General features: G+C 52.4%; 1 protein-coding gene across 1 annotated transcript in view; it reads right to left on the bottom strand.

The window, feature by feature from the left end:
* The window catches only part of SDK1 (sidekick cell adhesion molecule 1), a 456939-nt gene that overhangs the window by 22291 nt on the left and 408480 nt on the right, over window positions 1–26168 (bottom strand). The window contains exons 10-21 of the mRNA XM_049788197.1: window positions 25591–25785; window positions 24142–24258; window positions 23253–23420; window positions 21535–21637; window positions 19771–19947; window positions 17252–17388; window positions 11586–11733; window positions 11151–11291; window positions 8377–8558; window positions 2313–2428; window positions 972–1164; window positions 146–244 (exon numbers count right to left, since the gene is read on the bottom strand). Of these exons, the coding sequence (XP_049644154.1) occupies window positions 146–244; window positions 972–1164; window positions 2313–2428; window positions 8377–8558; window positions 11151–11291; window positions 11586–11733; window positions 17252–17388; window positions 19771–19947; window positions 21535–21637; window positions 23253–23420; window positions 24142–24258; window positions 25591–25785 (1776 nt within the window). The remainder of the gene's footprint in view (window positions 1–145; window positions 245–971; window positions 1165–2312; window positions 2429–8376; window positions 8559–11150; window positions 11292–11585; window positions 11734–17251; window positions 17389–19770; window positions 19948–21534; window positions 21638–23252; window positions 23421–24141; window positions 24259–25590; window positions 25786–26168) is intronic.

The following is a 26168-nucleotide window of genomic DNA, read 5'->3' on the forward strand; positions in this document are numbered from 1 at the left end:
GCAGGCGAGAGATCCTGCCATGTCCCCCACATGCACTTCCTCAGTTTCTTCACAGGGAATGACGGAAGTGCTTGAGAACTTGGGGTGACAGAAATGCTAGAAAGTGGTGATCCCACTGGCCAGGTGCACGAACCCCGTGGCCCACCTGTGATGAGCCCGTTCTTCTCCTGTGGCTCCTGCCAGCTGACCTTGAGTGATGTGTCCAGGATCTCAGTGAAGCTCAGGTGCCCCACGGCTCCAGGCGCTGTGGAGGGAGTGGCTGAGGGTGTTCTGTGACCCCAGAGACTATTGTGCCTCCTCTACTGGCCTCATTCCAGCCACACTGAGTGACACTGTTACGGGAGCAGGGACTGGGCTCCCACAAGAACCTGCATGGGGCCCAATGACCTGCAGCCGCTGGTGACCCCCAAGCATCCCCCAGTAGGAGGGCAGAGCCTGGGAAAAGCCTGGCAGAAAGGCTGTCCCTGAGGGCAGCGGGCCTGGCTGATTTCCTATGAAGGGCTAGAGACTGGCTGCTCCTGTGCGGGTGAGGCGGGCAGCAGGGGCAGAGGAGAGAAGTCGGAGATGCCCAGCACACAGACAAAGGAGTAAACTCTAAATCCCACTAGGGCCATGTTACATCAACCTAGCCTCCCCCAGATCCCCATTTCCTAGGAGTCTACTCCCTGTTGTCCACAAATTTCCTAGGGTTCCCTTCTCCTGTCCCCTGTTTTTCAGGGATCCCTTCTCCTGCCCCCATTTCTCAGGGACCCCATCCCTGAGGGCCCCCAAGTCTCTGGGCATCAGATACTTCAGCTTCATAGGAAATTCTAAGTTGTTCCAAGGTTTCTGGGAGTTACCCCCTCTGAGTCCCCTCCTGGATCGAGCCTCTAGGCTCCTTTGGGATGAGTTTGGAGAAGTGTGTCTCCATGCTCCTGGGGCCTCCCCATGTCCACCTATCTGTGATCCCCTGCCCGCCTGGCTTAACTCACTGTCCTCGTGGGTTCGCACCAGCTGCGGGGGGCTGGGGGGCCCATCCCCAGGCGTGGTGAAGCACAGTGCGGAGGTGAGGTAGGCAGTGAACTTCCTCAGCTGTGTGATGTAGCCATGATGCGGGCCGTGCAGGTCGGGGGCCACGGCTACCACTGTCACCGCCTCTGGGACATCCTCAGGCCAGGCCAGGAGCTGCGGGAGGGTAGGGTGGGATGAGGGGATGCTGGGATATGCCTGGTTGTGAGCTCCAGGATGTCAGGATGTATAGGAGTGACACACACCCGATAGCTGAGCACAAGTCTTCCCTCACGCCTCTCCCCAAACACAGCTGGGAACTGAGGTGAGGACAGATGGAGGTGGGGACACAAACATTTCCTGACAGCCTGTGGACTCAGACACTGCAGGCATCCCTGGGCTGGTGAGCTGAGGGGTGTGTGTGTGTGTGTGTGTGTGTGTGTTCAGGCAGTGAGAGGGGAATGGCTCTGTGTCATGGAGTCATCTGGGTATTTGGGGGGATGAGCAGGCCTAAGATGGGGACATTCAATGTGCAGGTGACACTGAGAACTCGGTGTGTAGAGTGACTCCGGCCTTTTCTGAACATGGGGCCCCTCCAGCATGGCCTCTCAGGAAGGAAAACTATCTCAAGGAATCTGAGACCAGCCGCAGGGCTCCTTGTTGGTGCAGGATTTGGGGTTCAGGGTCCCTAAACTGGTAGGGGAGGCTGTGGCCAGGTTGAGGTGGGGCTCCCCAACACCCACAGGCTGGACAGGAGAGTCCAGTGGTGCCCGAGAACTTCCTAACACATCTACTTCAGCCATTCCCAGAGTCTAGGGAGGGATTGCTGTGGGGGGACCCCTGGGTCAGCCGGGCTGGGGATACATAATATCTGGGGGTACATGCTGCCTGTTGGGGGTACACATGGCCTGTCTCAGAGTACGTGTTTCCTTGTCTGGGTATATACGCTGTTTCTTTTTTTGGTTTTTGGGCCACACCTGACGGTGCTCAGGGGTCACTCCTGGCTGTCTGCTCAGAAATAGCTCCTGGCAGGCACGGGGGACCCTATGGGACAACAGGATTTGAACCGACCACCTTTGGTCCTGGATCGGCTGCTTGCAAGGCAAACACCACTGTGCTCTCTCTCCGGGCCCATATACGCTGTTTCTATGGGGCCACCATGGCCTTATCTGAAGGCACTCAGGACTGTGCCGAGAGGCCTGAGTTAGTCCACCTGGGGCTTTCTGCAGGAAATGGGGTTCTAGAGTGGGTGCTCCCCATGGCAGATAACACCTGTATGGAAACTGACCTCCTCCCCTAGGGCTAATGGGACCCCCGGGTAGTACCTTGTAGCCCTGGTTGATGCCGTTGATGAACTGCTGAGGTGGTGGCTTCCACAGGAAGCGAATGGCAGTAGAGTTGACGGCTTCGGCCTGCACGTTCTGCGGGGGCGCTGTGGGCACTGTAGCAGGTAGGAAGGAGGGCAGGGAGGAGGGAGAGCATGGTGAGGGCACCTGCTTTCCTCACATTACGGCACAGGCAAAGTGCAAACAGGTGCTTGGGGACTTTTAGCCCAGTGACAGGTTTGGAGATGAGGCCACACCTCATCCTGAGAACCCCTCAGTCCCACAGAACCCCTCAGCCTTGCAGCATCCATGTTGTGTTCAGACAGAACCTCCAGAACCCCCAGACCTACACACACCAGCCCTCCCCAGTGAGCCTCAGGCTGCTGGGATCAAAGGGAGTTGATGAGGACTACAGGGGATAGAGTTCCTTCTGGAACCCCCGATTCTGACTCCTTCCCCTGCAGGCTACAGTCAAGGGAGACAAGTGTGGGGTACTTGGGAAAAGGGACCCACAAACTGCTCTCTGCAGAGAGCACAGGGCTGAGCTTGGGAGGTTTTTGCCCTGGAGACCCAAGGAAGTAACCTGTAGTGTCACGTTAAAAAGTCTAAATGCATTTCAAATAAAAACACCTTTAAAGAGTCTAAATAAAATACGAAAATCATAATATAAGGAGTTGTATATGGGTCTCTCTGAGTGGGAAGGATGGGGTACTGTTGATGTAATGGCATCATTATATTATTGGACCTTGCAAGCCTTATAACACCTGGCCCTTGCAGCATTGGGCCTCTGCAGCTGTGCTGTTCTGCAGATAACTGCAGTAACTTGCAAAAAAACAAAAAAACAAACAAAAAAAAAACTGAGGTATTCTGCAGGACACTGGTTCTCTCAGACAGAACATAGGGAGAGCAAGAGAGTGAGTGAGCAAGTGAGAGAAAGAGAAGATGAGAGTGTGTGAGGGAGAGAAAGTTGTGTGAAAGAAAAAAATGTGAGTGTGTTTGATGATGTGCATGTGAGAGAGTGTGAGAAAGCATGTGAGTGTGTGCATGGCAGGAAAGAGAGAGAGAGAGAGAGAGAGAGAGAGAGAGAGAGAGAGAGAGAGAGAATACAAGCAAGAATCCGTACAGCTGGAAGGAAATGAAACTGAATTTGGAATAGTAAGAGGGGAGGACAAAATTATGCCAAAGACACGAATTACAGATTAAATCCCTACAGAGACACAAAGGCGAGACACAGCAGCCACTTTCCCAGAAACTATGGGAGCCAGAAGGAAATGGGAAAACCATGAAGAAAGTAACGCACAGAAAAATCGATTGTCCTAGAATTCTGTAGCCCATGGAAAGACCTTCTAAATGAGAAGATAAAGGCATAATTTTTAGAAGGACAAAACCCAAAAGCATTCATCACGAGCTGACCTGCACTAGAAAAACATTTCTAGGAATATGATTACAGACACCCATGCTTGAAATGCATGCAAGGGAATAATGGCTTCCGGGAATGGAACACTGAAGGTAAATATAATGTCTTTTCTTCTTACTTGGACTCCCTCTCCGAGATAATTGGCTAATTAAAATAAAACAGTAACTTATAGTGGCTTATCACACAGGTACAAACAGACCCAGTGGCTACAACAGAACCAAATGTGGAAAGGAGAAACTGGGAGATGAGACACTCTGGGCTTCGCACTGCGCACAAGATGAACTGAAATTCATCCGTGACGCATAATTTAAACTCCAGAGAATGCACTCAACAAATACACAGGAGAGCTAAAAAATAATAAGGCATGAGCAAAGAAAATAATATAATTGCAAAAGTACCTAATAGATACAAAGCAAATAAATAAATAATTAAAGAAAAAAAGAAAAAGAAGCTTCAATTAGAAAACAATTAGCTAGATGGTAGATGTGAATTCTGGCACATGGATGACAGCAGGAAGTGAAAAGCCGAATCTGCCCATTGAGGCATAATCGTGGGGCAAAGAGCAAAGCCCAAGTTTAGGGAGGCCAGAAACATCTCACTGAGAAGTCAGAGAAAGGGAAAAAGGTACATGACAGAGCAAATGTGGGGACACCTGCACAGACTGTCAAATGGAGCAGTGAGAAAGCAGCATGGGGTGATGTGGTTGTATAGCATTTATAATTTTGTTTGTTTGTTTTGTTTTGTTTGGCTTTTGGGCCACAACTGATGATGCTCTGGGGTTACTCCTGGCTCCGCACTCAGAAATCACTCCTGGCAAGGCACCATATGGAATGCCAGGGATCAAACCCAGGTTGTCACATACAAGGCAAGCTCCTTCCCCACTGTATTGTCACTCCAGCCCCTTTGCCCAGCATTTGTATCAGAGCCTCAAACTCAGGGGTTTAGGCTAAGGGAAAAGGGGGTCTAATTCAGTTATGGGCCTCAATGCTCAGCTTTGCAAATTGAGCTGGCAAAGGAATCAACAAGAAGATGTGAAACTTATTGTGTGGCCTCATTCCTGGTTAGTATTTGTTCTAAGTCTTACTCAACTACAGAGTCCACTTAAGAGAAAAAAAAACATGGGCCCGGAGAGATAGCACAGCGGCGTTTGCCTTGCAAGCAGCCGATCCAGGACCAAAGGTGGTTGGTTCGAATCCCGGTGTCCCATATGGTCCCCCGTGCCTGCCAGGAGCTATTTCTGAGCAGACAGCCAGGAGTAACCCCTGAGCACAGCTGGGTGTGACCCCCCCAAAAAAAAAAACCAAAAAAAAAAAAAACAAGAAAAAAAAACAAGAAAAAAAAACATGTGTATGAAGGCCAGAGTGATAGTGCAGGGGGGAGGGTGTTTGTCTTGCATGAAATCTACTCAGGTTCGATCCTCAGCATCCCAGAGAGTCTCCCAAGCACTACTAGGAGTTATTCCTGGGCATAAAGCCAGGAGCAACCCCTGAGCATCACCAGGTGGCACTCAAAAAACAAATAAAAAAAGTATGCATGAAATTTAGCCAGGATGACAGGTGTATCCAAATGAATAAATGGCTGACTTATGTCTCTGACAGCATGAAGCCGGAAATGAATACCAGAAAGATGTGTTGGAAAAAACAATCCCTAATTTTTTTGCAGAATAAGCTACAGGCTTCAAAATAACTTCAAAAAAGTTGCATAAAAATTTAAAAGCGGGCCCGGAGAGATAGCCCAGCAGTGTTTGCCTTGCAAGCAGCCGATCCAGGACCAAAGGTGGTTGGTTCGAATCCCGGTGTCCCATATGGTTCCCCCCCTCCCCCCGTGCCTGCCAGGAGCTATTTCTGAGCAGACAGCCAGGTGTGACCCCTGAGCACCGCCGGGTGTGACCCCCCAAAAAGAAACAAAACAAAAAACAAAAATTTAAAAGCATTTTTGGGGCTGGAGAGATAGCATGGAGGTAAGGCATTTATTTGCTTTGCATGCAGAAGAATGGTGGTTCGAATCGCAGCATCCCATATGGTCCCCCAAGCCTGCCAGGAGCGATTTCTGAGCATAGAGCTAAGAGTAAGTCCTGAGCGCTGCTGGGTGTGACCAGGGGTTACTCCTGGCTGTCTGCTCAGAAATAGCTCCTGGCAGGCACTGGGGACCATATGGGACACCGGGATTTGAACCAACCATCTTAGGTCCTGGATCGGCTACTTGCAAGGCAAACACTGCTGTGCTATCTCTCTGGGCCCCCCCCCCAAATTTTTTTAAAAGCATTTTTAATAGAAACGAAAAGAAAACATAGCACATCAAAGATGGGAAATGAGGGGCTGAAATGAAAGCATAGTAGAGAGGGCACTTGCCGTAAAGGTGGTTGACCCAGGTTCAATCCCTGGCATCCCATTTTGTCCTCACAACACGGCCAGGAATAACCCCTTGAACACTGCCTCGTGTGGCTCCAAAACAAACAAACAACAACAACAACAAAACCAAAAACTAAAAAGAAAATGTGGAAATGCTGCTAGTGGGAGATAGACAGTATTTCAATGTTTACTTTGAATTGAAATTTCTTTTTTTTTTTTTTTGTGGTTTTTGGGCCACACCCAGCGGTGCTCAGGGGTTACTCCTGGCTGTCTGCTCAGAAATAGCTCCTGGCAGGCATGGGGGACCATATGGGACACCGGGATTCGAACCAACCACCTTTGGTCCTGGATTGGCTGCTTGCAAGGCAAACGCCACTGTGCTATCTCTCCGGGCCCCTGAATTGAAATTTCTACCACAAGGAGCTTACGAGTAATTCAAACCAGTAAACAAAGCAGAAGGAAGAAATAGAAAAAAGAAAAAAGAAAAAAAAAAGCTGAGCTAAATCCAAGGCTGGTTCTCGTAAGAGATCAATAGACCCGTAGCTGGGCTGATGAAGTATGAAAAAGGAATCAGACGCTACCAAAATCAGCCCTATGGGGAATTCCACAAACAGCCCTAGAGCTCACAAACAATACTGCGACCAAATCCCACAACTTCGTCCAAGTTGGAAAATTCCTTCAAAGAAGCAAAGCTCAGAGATTGGCTCAGAGAAGAAACAGGGAAAGAAAGAAAAAAAAAAAAAGCACCAGTACTACAGCTCTTAACTATTTGAACATGTAATTAAAGCCTCCTCACAAAGAAAACCCTAAGCTGAGGTTTTAGTGGTGATTTTCTTTCAGGCAGTTCACAGTGAATCAAGAATGATTCTGAAGGCTTATCTCAATATCTGACTCTGATAAAAATGATATAGGCGCAGAAGTTTCGGCCAGACTTCCCTGGCCAAGGTGCAGTGAAATCTGGGAGAGGCAGGTGCACTGATATAGAATTATTCTTTAGCTTGCCCAAGTGGCTTTATCTATAAAGACAAGGTGACTTCAACGTTCAAGTATCAAACAGGGACATTTTCTATAGCAATAGAATGAAGCGAAGAATTAACATTAGTAGATCGTACAATAGATTCAGAGAAAGCACTGAATGATATTCAACCTTCAGTGGTATAAAAAAATGAAAAACCCTCAACAATGGGGAAAGTAAAGGGGCCTTAATGACCTTGAGAAAGGCCTTTTGCAGTCTACAATGAATATCGTGTTTGAGATGAAAGAACATTCTCGTTCCAAGACCAGGAACAAAGAGAGGATGTATTTCTCACTCACCATCCTATTCTAGGTATGGAAAACCAGGGGAGCAATTCAAGGAAGGAAGGAATGGAGATCAGAAAGAAAGACACACACACACACACACACACACACACACACACACACACACACTTCTTTGTTCACATATCAGATGATTGACTATGTGGGGAAGTCCTCAGTCTACAAAAAGTGCTTGATCTCAGGATACAAGATCAACACGCAAAAGATCAAAATATTTCTAATCATGAACTATGAACACTTGGAGCTGAAATTCAAAACACACCTTCACTTTGAACAGCTGCTAAAACACTAAACACTAAATGTGTGTGTGTCAGACCCTCTGCTGGGAACTCACGAGCTCGGGGTGAAGTCGGAGCCAATGAAGCCTTTTTATTCTCATAGAGTACACAGACCCTGTGGGACAGTGCCACTTAGACACTCAAGCAATGGCTGTTGATGGAAAAGCGGAAGAACCAGAATAGCCAAAATAATCTGGAAAAGGAAAGAACTTGGCAATTCTCAAAACCTGATCAGAGCCAGGGGCTGGTGGAGCTGTGGCGGCAGAACTGCAGCCCAGGGTGGGTGACCAGTGGTCAAGGCCCAGGAGTGGGGCTGGAACTCTGGCTCCTGGACAGAGACAAGCATCAGGCAGCTCTGGGGAGACAGACAGGCCCAGAGCTGGGTCCCAACCCCACAACACTGAGGAAGGTTGGCTGGGAGTCAGCAACCCAGAATATCTCAGGGGGGCAGACTGTGTGGGGGAAACAGGGCAAAGGGGAGATGCCAGGAGTTAGCCCTCGGGGACGGCACCAGAGCTGGGTTTCTCCTCCCCTAAAAACCATAGTTCAGGGGTGTTAGGTTCATCGGTTCACCCTCCTGAGGTGCCCCCAGAGCTTGCCCCTTTACTCCCTGTCCTGCCTCACCCCATATCTCCCACCTCATCTCACCCTTCACCTCCCAGACCTCTTACCCCCTCATCTCCCACCTGCCTCACCCTTACCTCCCTGCAGCGTGTACTCGGTGACAGCCCTGCTGAAGACGCCCAGGCCAGCCCCATTGTAGGCAGCCACCTGGATCTCGTACTGAGTCCACACAATGAGCTCCGTGACCAGGCAGTAGTTGACCTCGGCCCCGCTGATGTTCCGCTGCTGGTATTCCCCGGGCAGGCCGGCCAGGCGATACCTGAAGGCAATGACCCGCCTGAGGTGGGCAGCTATGTCCCAGTCTCACATCCCCAGGAAAAGAGCAGGCCCAGAGAGAGGACCTGATCCCCAACCAGGATCCCAGGGGTCCAGCTTGGAGCAGTGTGGCTTCCCAACCCTGGGTGCCCTCTAGTAAGGTCCCCCAGATCCCATGGGCTCATCTCATCTCTACCTCATTCCAGAACCCAGCTCTGGTGAGGACACCCTATATCTCAGGGATAATTTAAGTTGAGCACGGCTGCTTGAGGTTCCCCAGGGCTACCCACTGCCCCATGCGGCCCTGGCAGGAGGGAGCAACACCCCGTGAAAGGCAATGGAGCTTCTAGGAGGGCCTGATTTCATGTAAGTATTCAGAGATAGGCATTGGGCCCCCAGCAAGAGAGGGTGGAGTGGTGCCTGACAGGAGGCAGTAGCTCTGGGAGCCTGGTGGGGAGACAGGGGTGAGGTGTTCCGGGTCCATGGTGAGGGGTTCTGGGTCCACAGTGAGAGGCTGAGGTCCATGGATAGGGCCCACGGGGGAAGAAAACTGCTTTCCAGAATGGGCACTCCAGATCTGAGGGACAGATTGAGATGATGGAGAGCAACAGAGACCCCTGCCCCAGCCATTGGCAACTTGAGGCCACACAGAGGATGTGACAGGGCGGGCAGGGTAAGAGGCTTCAGCTCTCCAGGACTCTCACTTCCCGGAGCCACCAGCCACATCCATTCCAGTGTTGGGTGGGCACGATGGGGCAGTTTCTATGTCATGGACAGTGGCTCACACCAGACATGGGCCCAGGGTGGTGGGAAGCAGGAAGGGGTCACATGTGTAGGCACAGCTCAGGGTCAGAGCCGAACTCCATAATGTGCATGGGGGACTCACAGTATGGTCTCCTTGTGCCCCCACAAGCCCTTCACAGTCTGAGCCCTTGGGGGACAGTATGGGGCCCCCAGAGCTGTGGGCAGGCCTCTCAGAAGCTCTGTGGGGTCCTGGCCAGGCGCATGGGTGGTGCTGCAATGCTCAGGCCCCCTGTGTGGCTGGGGAAGGTGACTGGCAGCAGCGAGGCTGGGCTTTGTCCTCTGTGGCCACGTTGCTGGGAGACCGTCTCGGCCGAGCCCGGTGATTTTCTCATGCAGAGATAAACAGGAGGATGTTTTTAAAGGCCAGGACCCCACTGTGCCCCTGGGAAACGGTGTGGCTGTCCTCATAAATATTTGATAGATGGCACTTTGGCCCAGCCACTCTGATGATGAGACCCCGAGACTATGTGCCCCCAGGAGCAGGGCTGTCTCATAGGCCTGGAAATGTTTCCAGGCAGTCACCTTGGTGAGACCTTTTGTTTCTGGAAACTTGGGGGCCAATAGTCTTTGGGCAGTACACCCTGTTTTCTGGCCTTCTTGATTTTAGCCTTTGTTTTTTTGAGCCATGCCTAGTGGTGCTAAGGGGTAACTTCTGACTCTGCATTCAGAATCACTCAAGGTACCATATGTATGATTGAACCCATATGTGTGCATCAAGTGCCCTTTCCCTCCTTCTCCCCTACAATGGGTCTGGCCCAGGGAAGCACCTTTAACTACACCTGGACGGTCTGGTGAGTGTAGTAAGTCTGGACAGTTAGGCTGACTCCACCAGAGGGACAGTGTGAGAGTCACAGTGGGGCATGAGTTACATCCCAAAATGACAGGCACATGCATGGACACATGTTCTGAGATGGGAGGATGAGTGCATATGACACATACAGAGGAACACGTGTTCCATGATGGATGAAGGCACATAGACAATGTTCCATGAGGGAAGGGTCAGTCCACACACACACACACACACACACACACACACACACACACACAGATGAACAAATGTTCCATGATAGAAAGGTGAGTTCCAGGTACACGCTGGGTATGTGCCACCTTTGAACACAGGACCGTCAGCACTGGAAACTTCTCCCAAGGACTCATGTTTTTCTCTATGGCCTTTCTTTTTTCTCTCTCTCTTATGGTCTCTCTCTCTCTCTCTCTCTCTCTCTCTCTCTCTCTCTCTCTCTCTCTCTCTCCAGTCTATTACTTCTCTCTCTTTTATGGTTTCTTATCTATTTTATGACCTCATTTCTCTCTCTCTTTTATGGCATTTCATTTCTCTCTTTTAAGTTTTCTCATTTCTTTCTATCTTTTTTCTTTCTCTCTTTTATGGCCTCTCTTTTCTTTCTCTATTTTATGGTCTCCACTTCTCTCTTTCTCTCTTACAGCTTTCACTTTTCTCTCTTTCTCTCTCTCTCATGGTCTCATTTTCTCCCTCAGTCTCTCATTTCTCTCTCTTTTATGGTTTCTCATCTCTCTCTCTTTTATGGTCTCTAATTTCTTTCTCTTTTATGGTCTCTCATTTCTTCCTTTTATGGTCTCTCATTTCTTTCTCTCTCTTTTATGGTCTCACGTTTTTCTCTCTTTTACAGTCTCCCATTTCTCTCTCTCTTTTATAGCCTCACATTTCTCTCTGTCATGGTCTCTCATTTCTTCTTCCTCTATGTGTGTGTATGAGTGGAACAGATACAAAAGGGGTCCCATAGCACCAGATGTCTGGGCCGCCTCACTGCCCTACCTGAGAATGTATCCCCGTAGGACTCCATTGTGCTCGGTGTCGGGGGGTGGCTGCCACTGCACCATGATGGACTGGTTGGTCCTGCCACTGGCTACGATGTTTTTTGGGGGGGCACTGGGTGGCTCCTCAGGCAGCATCAGTCTGGAGAGAAAGAGGTTGAGTGAGACATTGGTGTCTCCTGAGGTCCCCACTGCCCTCCATACCTTCATGGGGTTGTGGGGCTCTGAGACACACAGAAAACTCAGTAATTGAGGGACCTGACATGAACCTGTTCTGAGGCCCATGGGTGCCCACCCCCAGATTTGATCCTGGTGACAGATGCTCCTGCCGAACCCCACAGTGGGCAGGGATGGCAAAGGGTCCAGGATGGGAGGAGGGTCCAAGGTCCATACCAAGGGTCCTTGGTAGAGTGAAGTACTGCCCCCCACTGCATACCTGCTGGTCTCAGCGCTATACTGGCCTCTGCCCACACGGTTCACGGCGCACACCCGGAACTGGTAGGTACGAGCCGGAGTCAGGCCATGTACAGTGACACCTGTTGTCTCAGGGCCCACATCGGACAGGTGCACCTTCCAGGGTGAGTCTGCGGGAGGAGGCAGTGGGTGAAGACTGCAGGGGAATATGAGGGAGGAGGCAGAGACGTGGTATGGGGCCACATAGATGGACAGACAGGTTGACTCTCTCCATTTGCTGCTGCCTTTTTTTTTTTTTTTTTTTTTTTTTTTTTTGGTTTTTGGGCCACACCCAGTGGTGCTCAGGGGTTACTCCTGGCTGTCTGCTCAGAAATAGCTCCTGGCAGGCACGGGGGACCATATGGGACACCGGGATTCGAACCAACCACCTTTGGTCCTGGATCGGCTGCTTGTAAGGCAAATGCCGCTGTGCTATCTCTCTGGGCCCTGCTGCTGCCTTTTATCAACACATCTGTGAGGTGGTTTCATGTATCATCCTGGGGCCTGCAGCCCCCTCTCCTGGGCCCACAACTGCCTTAAGGATCTGGAACAGTGCCAACTCTCCCACTGAGCTGCCCCCAAAGCAGCCTCTGGGGATGTTGTCTTGCCTCACAGGGCTTTTTGTGCTCTTGGCCCAGCTTTGCAGGGATGAGGGTGAATCACAGTGTTGGAGCACCTCCTCTGTGGCCTTAGAAGCCCCAGGTATGTATCCCAACTGACATAGAAATTCTCACTATGCTCGGGGAGGGGGTGGGGTTCCATATAGGGCGGGGGTATGCTCTGGCCCCTGTGGGTTTCCCCATGGCCAACCCTGGGAAGGTCCTGTGGCCATAAACATATCCACTTGGGGCATGTGGCCAACCTGGGTTCAATCCCCAACATTCCTTTTTTTTTTTTTTTTTTTTTTTTTTTGGTTTTTGGGTCACACCTGGCAGTGCTCAGGGGTTATTCCTGGCTCCAGGCTCAGAAATTGCTCCTAGCAGGCACAGGGGACCATATGGGGCGCCGGGATTCGAACCGATGACCTCCTGCATGAAAGGCAAACGCCTTACCTCCATGCTATCTCTCCGGCCCCGACATTCCTTATGGTCCCCTGAACTCTGCCAGGAGTGATTCCTGAGTGCGACCCAGGAGTAACCCCTGAGCACTGGGTATGGCCCCCAAACAACAAAACAAACAAAAACAGCCCAGTGTTTATATGGAGGAGAGGAGAGGTGGCACCTTTGTCCTCTGAGCTAACAGCCAGTGCCAGGCTTAGAAGGTAATAGTAACCCAGGGCCGGAGAGATAGCACAGCGGCGTTTGCCTTGCAAGTAGCCAATCCAGGACCTAAGGTGGTTGGTTTGAATCCCGGCATCTCATATGGTCCCCCGTGCCTGCCAGGAGCTATTTCTGAGCAGATAGCCAGGAGTAATCCCTGAGCACCACCGGGTGTGGCCCCAAAACCAAAAAAAAAAAAAAAAAAAAAAAAAAAAGAGAAGAAGGTAGTAACCCCTCCCTAATCCCAACCATGGGCCCATCAGTCCTGCCCTACCCCATTGCAGGCCTGTCTTGACTTTCCCCTGGAGCATTGGGGAAAGACTGGCAGGGAAAGAGGATGGAAACCAATAGGGGGGTGGTACGGGCTTGGGGCTCCCCTTCTGCAGATGAATCAATGGGGGCACAGGTAAGGCTAGGTTCAGGGATAGGGGGCCCTGCCCCCCTCAGCAGCACGTGTGGTTCCACTGGGGTGAAGTTGGCCGAGCCAGAGACATTCTGGGCCCCTAGATCCTCATTCAAACTAGGGTACCCGAGCTGGGCCTGGTGCCAGTCTTGGTGCCTGCAGAGGCACACAGACTCTGATGGCTCTGAGCAGCTCAGGAGTGACCAGCAGAGTTTAGACACCCAGAGCAGAAATGCCCCCAGAGAGACTGAAGAACAGCCCAGGTAGATGAGCTTACCATGTCAGCTATGGGTGGATAGGCCAACCCAGCCCACTGTGATCACCTGGGCCAGGAGCACAAGGGGAACAGGGGAGAGGGAGAGATGATGGGAGGGAAGGTGTGGAGAGGGAGGGAGGGAGAGAGAGAAGAAGAGAGAGGGAAGAAGTAGGGAGAGAGAGGAGAAGGAGGGAGGGTCTCTAGGAAGCATGGGGGTGGCAGTGGGCACAGCCTTTTAGGAACCTGATCAGGCCAGAATCAGTACCTGTCACCTTCCTTGAGTGATGGCGTGTGTGTGTCCCCAGCCAAGAGGACAGTGAAGGGCTAGGTAGGCATGTGTGTGACTCAGGACAGACACTCTGCTTGGGATGGGGCAATTTCTTCAGCCAGGAAGAAAGGGGCTTTGCAGGAAGGAAAGTACCAATTCACACCAATAGCTCCAGAATGGAAAGTTTCAGGGCCTGGAGGAGGGCAAAGCCAGAGCCCAGGAGCCCAGCGGTGGGGTCCAGGATCTGTGTCCAGGAGAGTTGGGGGGTCCCAAGGTGCAGATGCTGCTCAGATCTCACACAAGATCTCTGCATCTTAATCTATGCCCACCGCATCTCAATAACAGCAGAGAAATCAATACTGTGGGCAGAGTGAAATACTCGGAGACGATCCATGGAAATTGGGAGTAAAGAAAGAAAGAAACAAGGAGCGCCCGACTCAGTTACTCATTGCAAGTAATCAGATTTGCAAATAAGAAGAAAACAATAAACTCTCATTATTTGGAGAAGACATGATTGTCTTCCTTAAAAAAAAAAGTGAGGGGCCTGAGTGGTAGTGCAGTGGTAGGGTGCTTGCCTTGCATGTGGCTGACCCATAATGGACCTCTGTTCAATCCTCTGGCGTCCCTTATGGTCCCCTAAGCCAGGAGCAATTTCTGAGTGCCTAGCAATTTCTGACTGTCACTGGGTGTAGCCCCCCCAAAAAACAACAACAAAAAAAAAAAAAAAAAAAAGAGAACCAAGCATTTGTCCGAACAGAAAAGGAATCCCTGGCTAGGGCCTGAGGTGTGGCACAGTGGTAAGGTGTCTACCTTGCCCGCCCACGCTAGCCTAGGACAGACCGTGGTTTAATCCCCCGGCATCCCATATGGTCCCCCAAGCCAGGAGCAATTTCTGAGCGAGTAGCCAGGAGTAACCCCTCAGTGACACCGGGTGTGGCCCAAAAACAAAAACAAAAACGAAAAGGAATCCCCAGCATCATCATGAGCTGCCAAATGTCCCAACAGCAGGGAGAAGGGATGAAAAGAAAACCCTGTTTGTTGGCATGGAGTTGGGTCCAGCGCCAGGCTCAGGTACAAGTCTGTACCTCCTCCGGCTCTCCTTCCCCAACAGATGAAGCTGAGTCCCTATGAGCTCAGAGCAGCCTGGGAAGGGGTCAGCTGGGCGCCCCTCATCATGAGGCAACACTGCTTCTTCCTCTAGAATAATAAGCAGGTGACCAGAACTATCTGACTTCTGGGAAAAGGAGAGACTTATGCCCCCTGGGAATCACTTTAGAAACATTTTAGATTATCAGGTGAGGAATCAATGGAACCCCCCCACCCCACAAACAGGCCCCTTCATGGAGGGAAAAGGAAAGCCCTATTAAGCCAGTGATTTAATAGCATATTCTGGAAAACTGGGTCATTTGGAAAGAAGATATTAGTGGCAGGCTAGAGGGCTTTAACACATCGGAGATGCAGATGAATTAGGGTTGAATGAATTAAAATAACGAGCTTTAAAAGCAAGTCATAACGCCAGCAAGAATATGTATTTTACACTTGCCGGTGTTGAAATTCTAGCCTGAGTACGGAAAGAAATCATAAAGGAAAACATCAATGGAACTTAACTACATCAAAATGGAATGTGTCCAGATGTCAAGAAATGATACACAAAAATTAAGGGTAGGAGCAAATTGAAAAACTGCCTGTTACAAGTGACGGAAAAAGGCCCCGAGGCTCTGATGGGAAACAGAGGAAAGGGCTGGCAGGGCTCAGCAGAGAAAGCACAAAAGCCACCACACAAAATAAATGGGCCCCATAGTCTCCCATCAAAGAAATGCAAATTAAAACACCCTGGGACATGATTGGTGAACCCCAGGAAGGTTCTGGGTACTGCAAGCCCCCGTTTCTGTCTAGGCTCTTTCAGCAGTGTTGGTCTCAGCCTGTGGGGACACTCAGCACTACTGCAGGGGACAGCGCATGGGGGTGCACATGATGATAGACTCCTCTGGGAGGATGGAGAGAGGAGGCAGAGTAGCAGTATGAGGAGGAAGAGGAGCAACAGGAGAGGGAGAAGCAGGAGTAGGAGGAGGAACATGAGAAACTGAGGAGGAAGAGGAGGAGGTGGAAGAAGAAGAGGAGGAGGAGGAGGAGGTGGAGGTGGTGGTGGTGGTGGCAGGACTGAGACTTCCAAGGATGGGGAGGAACAACCAACTTGGCAGTCCAGGACACTCAGAACTGGAAAAGACCCCACTGGCCCAAGAGAGGGGTGAGGGTATTGAGCAGGGGTGGTGAAGGCAACTGAGCAGCGGCTAGTGGGGACATGGGAGGAAGGAGTAGGGGGCTAGGCGTGAGTTCAGGTGGAGGGAGGAGGGAGGAGGTGCAGGGGTGAGGGAAGCAGGAGTCCAAGCATGAGGGAACAAGGCAGATACCACCATCCCATCCATGCAGGTCATCTGTAGTGTCCAAGTTTCCTGGCAGGGGTTTGGGGCTGGCCCATAGGGGGCTGGCAGTGGCTGAGGTCTGGGCTATGTCCAGGCTTCATCGACGGGGAGCTTAGAGGGCTATGGGGAAGCTGAGGGGGTGTGGCCAATGGCTGTGAGCAGGCAGGTGGGACGGGCTGGCAGGAGGCGCTGCTGGCTAGGCCGCCAAGTGGCCGGATGGATGGGCCTGGTCTGCAGACTGGCCTCGGCTGCTCTAAGTGTGGCCAATCTAATTTCCACTGCAGGGCCTGCTGCTAAGCAGCTCTGTGGACCGTAATTAGCCAGAGCTCAGCTGCCCCTAAGGGCACTAGAGCCTCATAAAAATTAAAACCCCATCAGTGGCCCAGAGGGTAGGGCTGCCCGGTCTACTGGGGCAGCAGCTAATGGGCTATGAGCCGTAGCCGGTTCCAGCAAAGCCCAGACACGACTGGTGCTATTGGCAGCTGATCAGCCGGGCAGGATGTGAGGAGTCGGATCCACTCGGTCTCTGGGAGTAACAGCATGAGGGTCTGGCTGCTGGGGTTTGTCTACACTGGAAGCTCTGTGGGGAAGCTAGCAGGAGACCTCACCAGCAGGACAGACTAGGGCAGTGAGGGGCTGACCCTGAGGTGAGAAGCCTTTTGAGCACATGACTCAGGGGGCACCGGGCAAGCTGCAGGCAGCCAGCAAAAGCACAGCTATGGGCCACAAAGCTAGGCTCTCTGGGGCATCAGGAATGGAGCTGGGCAGTGATACCACAGGAGATGAGGCTGGGCAATGGCCAAGGGTGATGACTTCAGGGAGGGTCCATTGCAGAGGAAGGGCTCTGGACCAAGGTAGTCCTGTCCACCCTGGCCCCGCCCATCCAGGCCAGTTCCCTGACCCTGCCCACTGACCCTCTACTGACTCCTCCCCTTACCTGGTCCCTCCCAATTGACCACGCCTTCTGCCCCGGTGACCCCTCCTTCTCCTGACTCCACCCCACCCTTGATTCTCCCCACATCTCCAGAGGTGCCCCTTACTGTTCTCTGACAGCTCCACGATGTAGTGCAGGACCGGGCTGTTGCCATCGAAGGGGCGAACCCAGGACAGCAACACCGTGTGGCTGAGGGAGGAGTTGAGCCTGGCCAGGAGATTCTGCGGCGAGTGGGGCAGTTCTCTGGGGAGGGGCAGAACGGGGATGTCAGAGGACCAGTCAGGGTGGGGACCAGTCAGCTCCCTTCCACATCAGGAGATGGAGCATCAGAGGGTCTAGCCTTGCGTTCCACAGGGGCAGAAAGGCATCCATTGCACCTGTGGCCACAAGGAAATCTTTTTGGAGGAGGAGGAAGAGAAAGAGAAAGAGAAAGAGATGAAGGAAGGGGAGGATGAGAAAGAAGAGGAGGAGATAAGGAGGAGGAGGAGAAAGAAGAAGAGGAAGGAGAAAGAGGAGTTTGTTCTGGGGAGGCCCCAGCCCTGCCTGTGATCCCCACATTTAGCAAGGCAGCCCGAGCTCTGGTGCCAGGGAACCCCCATCCTGTGGGGGACAAGACAGAGGCCATTTTGGGTGCCCTGCAGGTCTGAATGTGTGGCTGGCCCCCCAGGTGTCAGCAAGTTGAGACACGCAGCGGTAGCCCCCACCCAGCCTATGGTGCAGGGAGATAGCCCCGAATTGGTTTGAATCACAAATCTGCAAGTATTTCTATATTTAGAGATGAGGTGTTCTAGCATTACAGAAAGCCTATTATTTTCACAGATAGAGCAACACCGGCTGAAAAATGTATTTTACTTAGAGAAAATCAAATAAGCAAATAGTCGGAGAGATATGTAAATCAGCAGGTCAGGGCTCGGGCAGAACAAAGAGCGGCCTGGCCGGAAACATGCAGCTTGGCGGCTGTTGCCAGAGATAGGCACGTGTTGATCTAGCTGTGATGGATGACTGGGGAGTGCTCCAGGAGGCCTCAAGACAGGCCACAGGGCAGTTGTGTGGACTCTTTGCCCAGACTCACGTTGGTATGCGAGAGGCCACCAACAGCTGCCCACAGCTTGAGACATGGGGGTAGGGGAGGAGCTGAGCCAGAGCTGGGGTGTGGGTCACTCTGATTCTCAGCTGTATAACCTGCGTTCTTCTGGCTCCTGGTAGAGCCTGGAGATGCAAGGGGGATTGTGGGAGGAGAATGAGGGCCAAAGCAGCCTCTTCATGCTGACCTGTGGGCATTGGAGAGCACCTGCAGAAACCTGAAGTCAGAGGCACCTATGATTACCCCATAGCACCCCTATACAGCCACGTCATCTTGTGGGAGTTTTCCCTCTTGAGAAACTGGGAAAGGCTGCCCAGCTGCCCAGAGGTAAGGCTACATAGAATAGGCTCCCAGGGGTCACATGGTGTCCCTGAGAAGGCATTGCCATAATGCTGTGGAGTGGGGAGGGAAGGCATCTGATGAGATGCCCAGATGACGGGGATCCTGGGGCTAGTGTGGGGATCTGAGCTGTAGGAGTTCCAGCCCCATGAATGGGCTGACCTGTGCCTGGATCATATCAGAGACCCTGAGGGTATAACCTGGGGGACAGCATGGGCAGCAACGGCCACTGGATGCCCTAGTGTCTCCATATGCCTGTGTGGTCATGCATATTCTTGTGTGAGCACGTGTGTGGCTGTGTGTGGCTGTGCATGGCTGAATTTATAAGCACATGTGTGTGCTATGCAGCAGGCATGAGTGTGAGCACCTATGAATGTGACTGTGCTAGTATGTCCAATTGTACTGGACATGTGTCCCTATGCATGGTCGCATATGTGAGCACATGTTTGTTATACAGCAGGCATGCATGTAAACACCTGTGTATACAGTGTGAACATGTGTCCATTATGCACACGTGTTCCACATGTGTGCTGTGAATATGGCATGGGTGCATATGGATATGTGAGCACATGTGTGACTGTCATGAGTTGCCCACAGGACACACAGCTCACAGACCCCGTGCTACACACAGCAGAGCCTGTTCCTGGTCTCTGGTGACCAGGAGCTTCTGTGGTCCTTGGAGGGAAGTGGGCAGAGGCCAGGGCAGAAACAAGTGGAAGTGCTTTCCAGAGAAGTGTTTACACCACTCAGATAGGCTGTGTGTGTGGGTCCACTTTGTCAGGGGAACAGCTGCAGAGTGTGGGGTGACTCCAGCACCTGTGCACATGCTCAGGAGCTTCTTGGCAAGCACAGGGTTGGAGGGCAAAGCGATCTGGTGGGAACCTGTCCAATGTGACTCTCTGGTTTCTTCCTGGCTTTGTGGCAAAGGTCTTGGCTGTCTTGCAATGTCCTAGAGAGCTGGGCAAGGTGGCAGGTGCCACAGAGGGGCCTGGCCAGGTGGGTCAGTGCTGGACCTTGAGGGGCCTCAGGAGCAATTTCCTGGACCTTGAGGGGCCTCGTGGGTCAGTGCTGGACCTTGAGAGGCCTCAGGAGCAGCTTCTTCCTGGCTCTCACAGGGCCACAGTCAGCCCTTTCCAGGGGAAGTAGAGCCTGGCTATATGCGGGACTGCTCAGGGGCCCTGGTTAGGGGCTGCAGGACTCACATCACTTCCAGTCGTGCTGTCCTGGAGTCATTGCCTCCCTTGGAGAGAATCTCGCAGGTGTAGTCCCCGATGTCTCCCGACCAGGTCTGGCTGATGATGAGGGCCCCGTCCTTCTCCACCACCACACGGGAGCTGCTGGCCGGGCTCAAGGCCACCCCATCCTTCTTCCACACATAGCTGTGGCCCAGAGAAGCAGGTCAGGCAGGGCTGCCAGGGAGGCCACAGTCTTAGCCCAGGGCACTACGCTCTGAGGATGCCCTAAGGAAAGGAAAACCCAAGAGCCGGGACCTTGGCTGCAGTGCAGAGGTGGAAGCTAAAACCAGGACACTGAGGAGAACGGGAAATAGCCGGTCTCAGGGCTCAGGGTGTGAGCATTCAGGTGTCATCACCACCAGCTGAACTTGTATGACCCTCCCACAGGGTTCCCCCAGGGATGCGGTGTGTCTAGCAAGCACAGATGACATCTGTCTGAATGATGCTGAGACACAAAGAAGAGCAGTGCCATTATCAGGGGTACAGAGCTCAGCAACCTGTGACAGTGCATGGAGCTCTGGAGGACAGAGGCCCGTCTGGGCGGCACCTCTTAAGATGGGGACCCTGATCTGGTTCAGCCACAAGAAACCCAACAGGTCCTAAGGACTCTGCCCCGAGGGTCCTCCAAACCCAGGTGGGAGTAAACTGGGGACAGGCCCAAGTTCCCACGATCTCCCCATAGCAATCCCCTTCAGTAGCTCTGGAACCATCACGAATCCCTTTGCTTCTAGCCTGTGTTGACCTTCCCTGCCCTTTCACTAAGGCAAATCTGGGTTTTGAGCTTTGGAACCCCAGAGAGGACTCAAGGCTGCGAGTCCCCAAATACTTGGCAATGAACACAATCATATGGGGACCTAAGAGATGGTGCAGTGGGGAGGGTTCCTGCCTTGTATGCAGTCAATTCTTAACACCCCAGACAGGAGTTACCCCCTAAGTGCAGAACCAGGAGTAACACCTCTGAGTATTGCTGGATGTGGCACCCCCAAAACAAAAAAGACAGCTGTGCTTGGCTCCTGGGTTCTCACCCCAAGGAAAGGTGTACATGGACAGACAAACAGATGGATAGACAGCCTCCTGCTTTTGGCTCTGGGAGGACAGAGATCTCCTGGGCAAAGGCCAGAGGGCAAACTAGGTGCCTGCATCTCTCTCCTACCCTCCCTGTCTCTCTTTTCCAGGTTGCTGGAAAAGGGTTATTTAACCTGTGTGAGCTGCATGAGCTGGTCTGCACATCCCTGGGGTGGGGGGTGGGGTCCCCTTGTGAACGTCCAAACCTCAGATGCTTCTGAAGACCCCTCTGTCATCCTTCCATGCCAGACTCCCCTAGGCCCGTCTCACTCGGAGACCTCGGGGAAGGAGCCAGGCCCTCGGGAGGATTAGCGGCCCCAGCGCAAACACTGCTGAAATCCTATTCGATCCCCCTGGATTTTTCTCTCATTAAGTACCGGCCTGTGACAAGTGTGCTGTACAGAGAGTGTATTAACCTTGGCAGGAAGCGCAGGAGGCGCCGTATTGAACCCGCCGAGCGGAGCGGGGCGCACTGTAAATAATACATAAGGTCGGAGCGGAGACGGGCTTCGTGTGATGGATGACGGAGCCCACGCCCGAAAATTGCCGCCATCGGGGGTCTGGACTGGGAATCCGGCTTCCCCGAACCCTCCCTCCCCATCTCGACTTCCCGGTACAAGCTCACAGAATATCAATGGACCCCAATTGCTAATCGCCTGAGCTGACCGGAGAGAGATGCGGGGGTCATGCGTGGCTCCGCAGCGCAGGGCAGCCGTGGTCCCCTTAATCACCACCAGGTCCTCAGGAGGGTCCACGATGGATGTGCGGTCTGGAAAAAGCGCAAGTCACAACTCAGACCCTGGCACAAGGAGCATTTCCACAGGCCCGCTGCGTGGCCATTACTCTTCAGGCACGGCAGGGAGGTCATTTTTCCTCACCCCACTGCATGGTGCGAGTTACCTCCAAAGAGAGCCACTGCATCCGTGATTTTCTTTTTGTTTGTTTTGGGGCCACACCAAGTGGTGCTCAGGGTTTTCTCCTGACTCTGATCTCAGGGATCATTTCTAGCAGGATTTAAAAGACCATATTGGGAGGAACAGGATCAAGGTCAAAGTCCTACCTGTTGTACTATTGTTCTGACCCTAAGACTTTCTTCATATCTACTGCATAGAGTGGGATTCCTTGAATCCATTGTACAAGTGAGTTTCCTCACACCCACTGCATCAGGCGTGTTTGCACCTTAGGGAGCAGACTTTTTTTTTTTTTTTTTTTTTTCTTTTTTTTGGGCCACACCCGGCAGTGCTCAGGGGTTACTCCTGGCTGTCTGCTCAGAAATAGCTCCTGGCAGGCACGGGGGACCATATGGGACACCAGGATTCGAACCAACCACCTTTGGTCCTGGATCAGCTGCTTGCAAGGCAAACACCGCTGTGCTATCTCTCCGGGCCCAGCGAGCAGACTTTTCTCAGAGTTTTCTCTTGGCTGAATGTGTGTGAAGCGAAGCACAGAAGTGGTGGGAATTGGAGGGATTCCTCTGTACTGCATGGAGGTTGGGGAGTACCCCCGACATCTCTGAACCTCTGAATGCTCTGGAAGGAAATGCTTACACAGATATGCACCAGAGCTCTAGTCTTCTAGAGGGAAAAAATCCTGATTCCTTTCCAAGGAAATACTCAGTCTGGTCATTTCTCATATCTGCATGACTGAAAAGTCTGACTCACAATTGTACCATGAGTATTCAGAAACTTTGTCCTCAGCAAGGCCCTTTGTGTGTGCCAGGACTCCTCTCCCTGCAGTTACCAGGAAGGGAGGCTGAGACAGGCCCCATCCCTCAGCCTATCAGGAGTGAGCCTGGAGCTTCCCGCAGCCCCTCAATGCATAGATGCCATGTCTGCCACTTGCAGAGAGGGATGTGTACTCCACTGCTGCCACCAGCTGAGACCATGGCCTGTCCAATGTCTCAGAAGAGCGCCTGGTGCCACTCCAAGCTGGTTTCCTGTCTTGAATAGGGCACCAAGTCCGACTGTGCAGAAGGCAGCCAGACTGGGCATTGAGTCTGAGGACAAGCTTTGAGCCCCCCAAGAACCTCCCACAGGCACCACAGGAAAAGTCAAAGGAACAGCCCATCTAGGGGAGGGGGGATATGAGCACCCAGAAGTGGGTGTGAAATAGTTTCGAATCATTGTTCTACTCCACTGACTTGGAAAAGTCAATCTTTGTCTCTTCTAAAGGGCCCCAAATTAAACCTGAGTACATTTTCTGATTATTCTTTGAGAGACTGAAAATTAATGATTCTATAGATTTCTACAAGTTAGTGGGGCGGGGGGAATCTCTTAATTCAGTGGAGCTGAGGCAGGCAAGGCTGAGTGTGGGCAGTATGAGGCGACCTAGGATCGACAGGGGTGTGAGGTGACGGGACAGACAGGAACCCCACAGACACTTACTCCACACAGTGAGCGCTGCTGCCGCCTTCAGGGAGCCCTCTGTGTTGGCTGCATAACAAGTATAGTTGCCAGCATCCTGGATGAAGACGGGGGTTATCTGTAGACCCCCTGACTCTAGCAGCATGAACCTGGGGATCCTCACAGAGCCGCTGGCCAGAATGTGGTTTCCTGAGGGACAGCAAGAGAGGAAATCAACAGCACCTCGGTACTTGAGACAGAAGCAGCCAAAGGTCAGAACCACAAGCAAGGGGAGAACATGAGGAAAGAAGGGGCCACAGCTTGAGCCCTTCACAGAACACGCCACAGTGAGGCCCTGGAGGGGCCATTGTCTCCCGGCTGCAGGCATTGTGCCAGCCCTCTTTGGGGGACAACAGAAATGTTGGGGTGACTGAATCTGCAGTCACCTATGACAACTGGGGCCTCAAGGGGTAGCTGGTGTCGAGATGGGCTATTGCTGATATGAACACCAAAGCACTGAGCACCACAAGTTGGAAGCTACAAGGTCCTCAAGAGACCTAGTGACTGTCCTCACAGACCCAAGAGCAGAGGGGAGTGAGGAGGTTCACAAGGCAATGGGGGCTGGAGGGTCCTGGGCTAGAAGCTTCTTCCCTCCTAACACACACACACATACACACACAGTATAAAAACAGTCACACATACTCACATATACACAGTGCATACAAACTCATACACACATGTAAATTCTCTCTCTCTCTCTCTCTCTCTCTCTCTCTTTTCCAGGTAGTTCATTTTACAAACTGAGTCCCCATGGGGCTGCCATTTTAGGGGTACCCACAAGCCCCAAACACCATGGAGGCTGAACAGATGAGTGGACACTTTTGGGGCAAGGAGGGGAGAGGAGTGAGGGCAAATGAGTGTGGCCACATACCCCTCTTCCACGTGATGGCAGGTCTGGGTGCCCCTGAGACCTGGCACCTCAGCACGGCCGTTGCCCCATCAGTCACGGTGGTGTCCATGGGCAGCTGGGTGAAGGAGGGCGCCACGTCTGGACGAGACAGGGATGGGTTAGGGTTTGAGCACCACGGCCATGCCTCCCTGCAGTGACACCCCAGGGAGACTGTCCCTGCCTGAACTGCTATCCAGAACTGTGTCCCGGTGATGGGCACAGGTGAGGTGGGGGAATGGAGAAGATGGGAAGAAGAACCAGGAGGGGCCAGCCTGGTCTTTGTATCCTGATGCCTCGAGGACTTCCCGGCTACCTAGCCCAGAAGGCAGAAGCTATGTTTGAAGGACCTTGGTGGGGATTTATTGAAGAATTTTTCTGGTACCCTTAGGTTACCCCTTCCCCAATTTCTTGTTTATCCCACCTGGATGGTCAGACCCACCCACAGTTGGGAGGGGTCTGATGTTTGGAATAAAGGTGTTGCCTGGGGAGAGGGAAAGAGGGCAGAAAAAAGGCAGCAAGGATGGAGGAGGGCAGCTGAAGGAGACTGCTTAAAAAGGCTTAGAATAGAAACCATGTGGAGAAATGCACATGGTGGTTACGGCCATGTAATAAAGCTGGTTGACTCCTGAAACTTCATCTGACTGCTTGTGAATTTCTACATCGTTATCCTACACCTTCAGACCCGCTGACCAAGGGGCTAGCTACAGACACCATGCCGAGAAAGGCCTCTCACCCCAACACTAGGACTATATTTTATATTTTTACAATGCCCCCATACTCCACATGGCCCCTGCCTCAGCATCTTGCAGGGCCACTTCTGGGTTGTGGACACTACTCTAGCAGCTCCCCATTCCATTCCCTGCACCCCAATTTGGGGGAAGCACCCCTCTCTCCCCTCTGCACCCACCCTCAGACTCCTGTTTGCCCCTCCAGCTTCCTCTGCCTCTTCCCCCCTATATCCTTTTCACACCCACCTAGTGTGTCCCTTAGAGGCTCCCATATCTCCCTGCATGTATCAAGAATATCCCCCAAGATTCCCTTCTCCTGGGACCTCTGGTCTTGGGTTCCCATGGGGGCCGGCCTGGCTGCACCCCAGAACAGTACCCGGTCCTGGCTCTCACCATCCCCCAGGGCATGGCCTTTCCTGCCTGATCCTCAGGAAACGTCCAGAACTGCCCTCACTGAACAGGCAACTTGCAACTACAAACCAGGACATGGGATCCCTGCAGTTGCTATTGAAACCAACCATACAGCTTCTACTCAAATGCTGTTGCGTACGTTGGGGGGCCCAGGGAAGGATATTAGGGTGTGCTGGGAGCCAAGGGAGGGACATCAAGGTGTGTTAGGGACTCAGGAAGAGATGTTAGGCACATCCAGTCCTCGTGGTCCCGAGATGACCAGAACTCTTAGTTGCGGCCCAGAGTCACTCACTGGTGACGTCCAGGTAGGTAGATGTCTGCACCTCCCCACCCTCATTGCTGGCGAAGCACTGGAAGATGCCGGAATCCTCAGGCTGTAGTCGCTGGATGCGTAGGAGCCCACTTGCAAGCACTGTGTAGCGAGCATTCCTGAGTTGGTCCAGGGCCACAGCATCCTTGAACCATTGCAGTGTTGGGAGGGGGACACCTGTGGAGGGACAGATAGATACACTCAGACTCATGGTGGGGGTAAAGGGTCCACGAGCCAGAGATTGTCTGGAACCCAGGAGAAAGTGGGGTGAAGATGTCTGAGGGGTGGGTGGAGGCACTGTCCTACACACCACAAAGTCCAGGTGAGGTTCCCACTTTATCACGTCTCCCTAAACCCTGTGCTCACAGTCTTGGCCAGCTGGCAGTGGGCATGGCCTCTTGCACCTCCCTCTCCCTGCCAGGATCCTCAGAGGATGCCTTGGTTGATACAGGGGTGAAGGAGGGTTTTCCTGGTAGCCCAACAAATGAAGAAAAGGGGTCTGTATGCAGTGGGCCAAGGGTGCAATCTAGAGTGGGGCAGGCAGACAGCACAGAGGTGAC

The sequence above is a fragment of the Suncus etruscus genome, chromosome 15 (genome assembly GCF_024139225.1).
Source record: "Suncus etruscus isolate mSunEtr1 chromosome 15, mSunEtr1.pri.cur, whole genome shotgun sequence".
NCBI lineage: Eukaryota > Metazoa > Chordata > Mammalia > Eulipotyphla > Soricidae > Suncus > Suncus etruscus.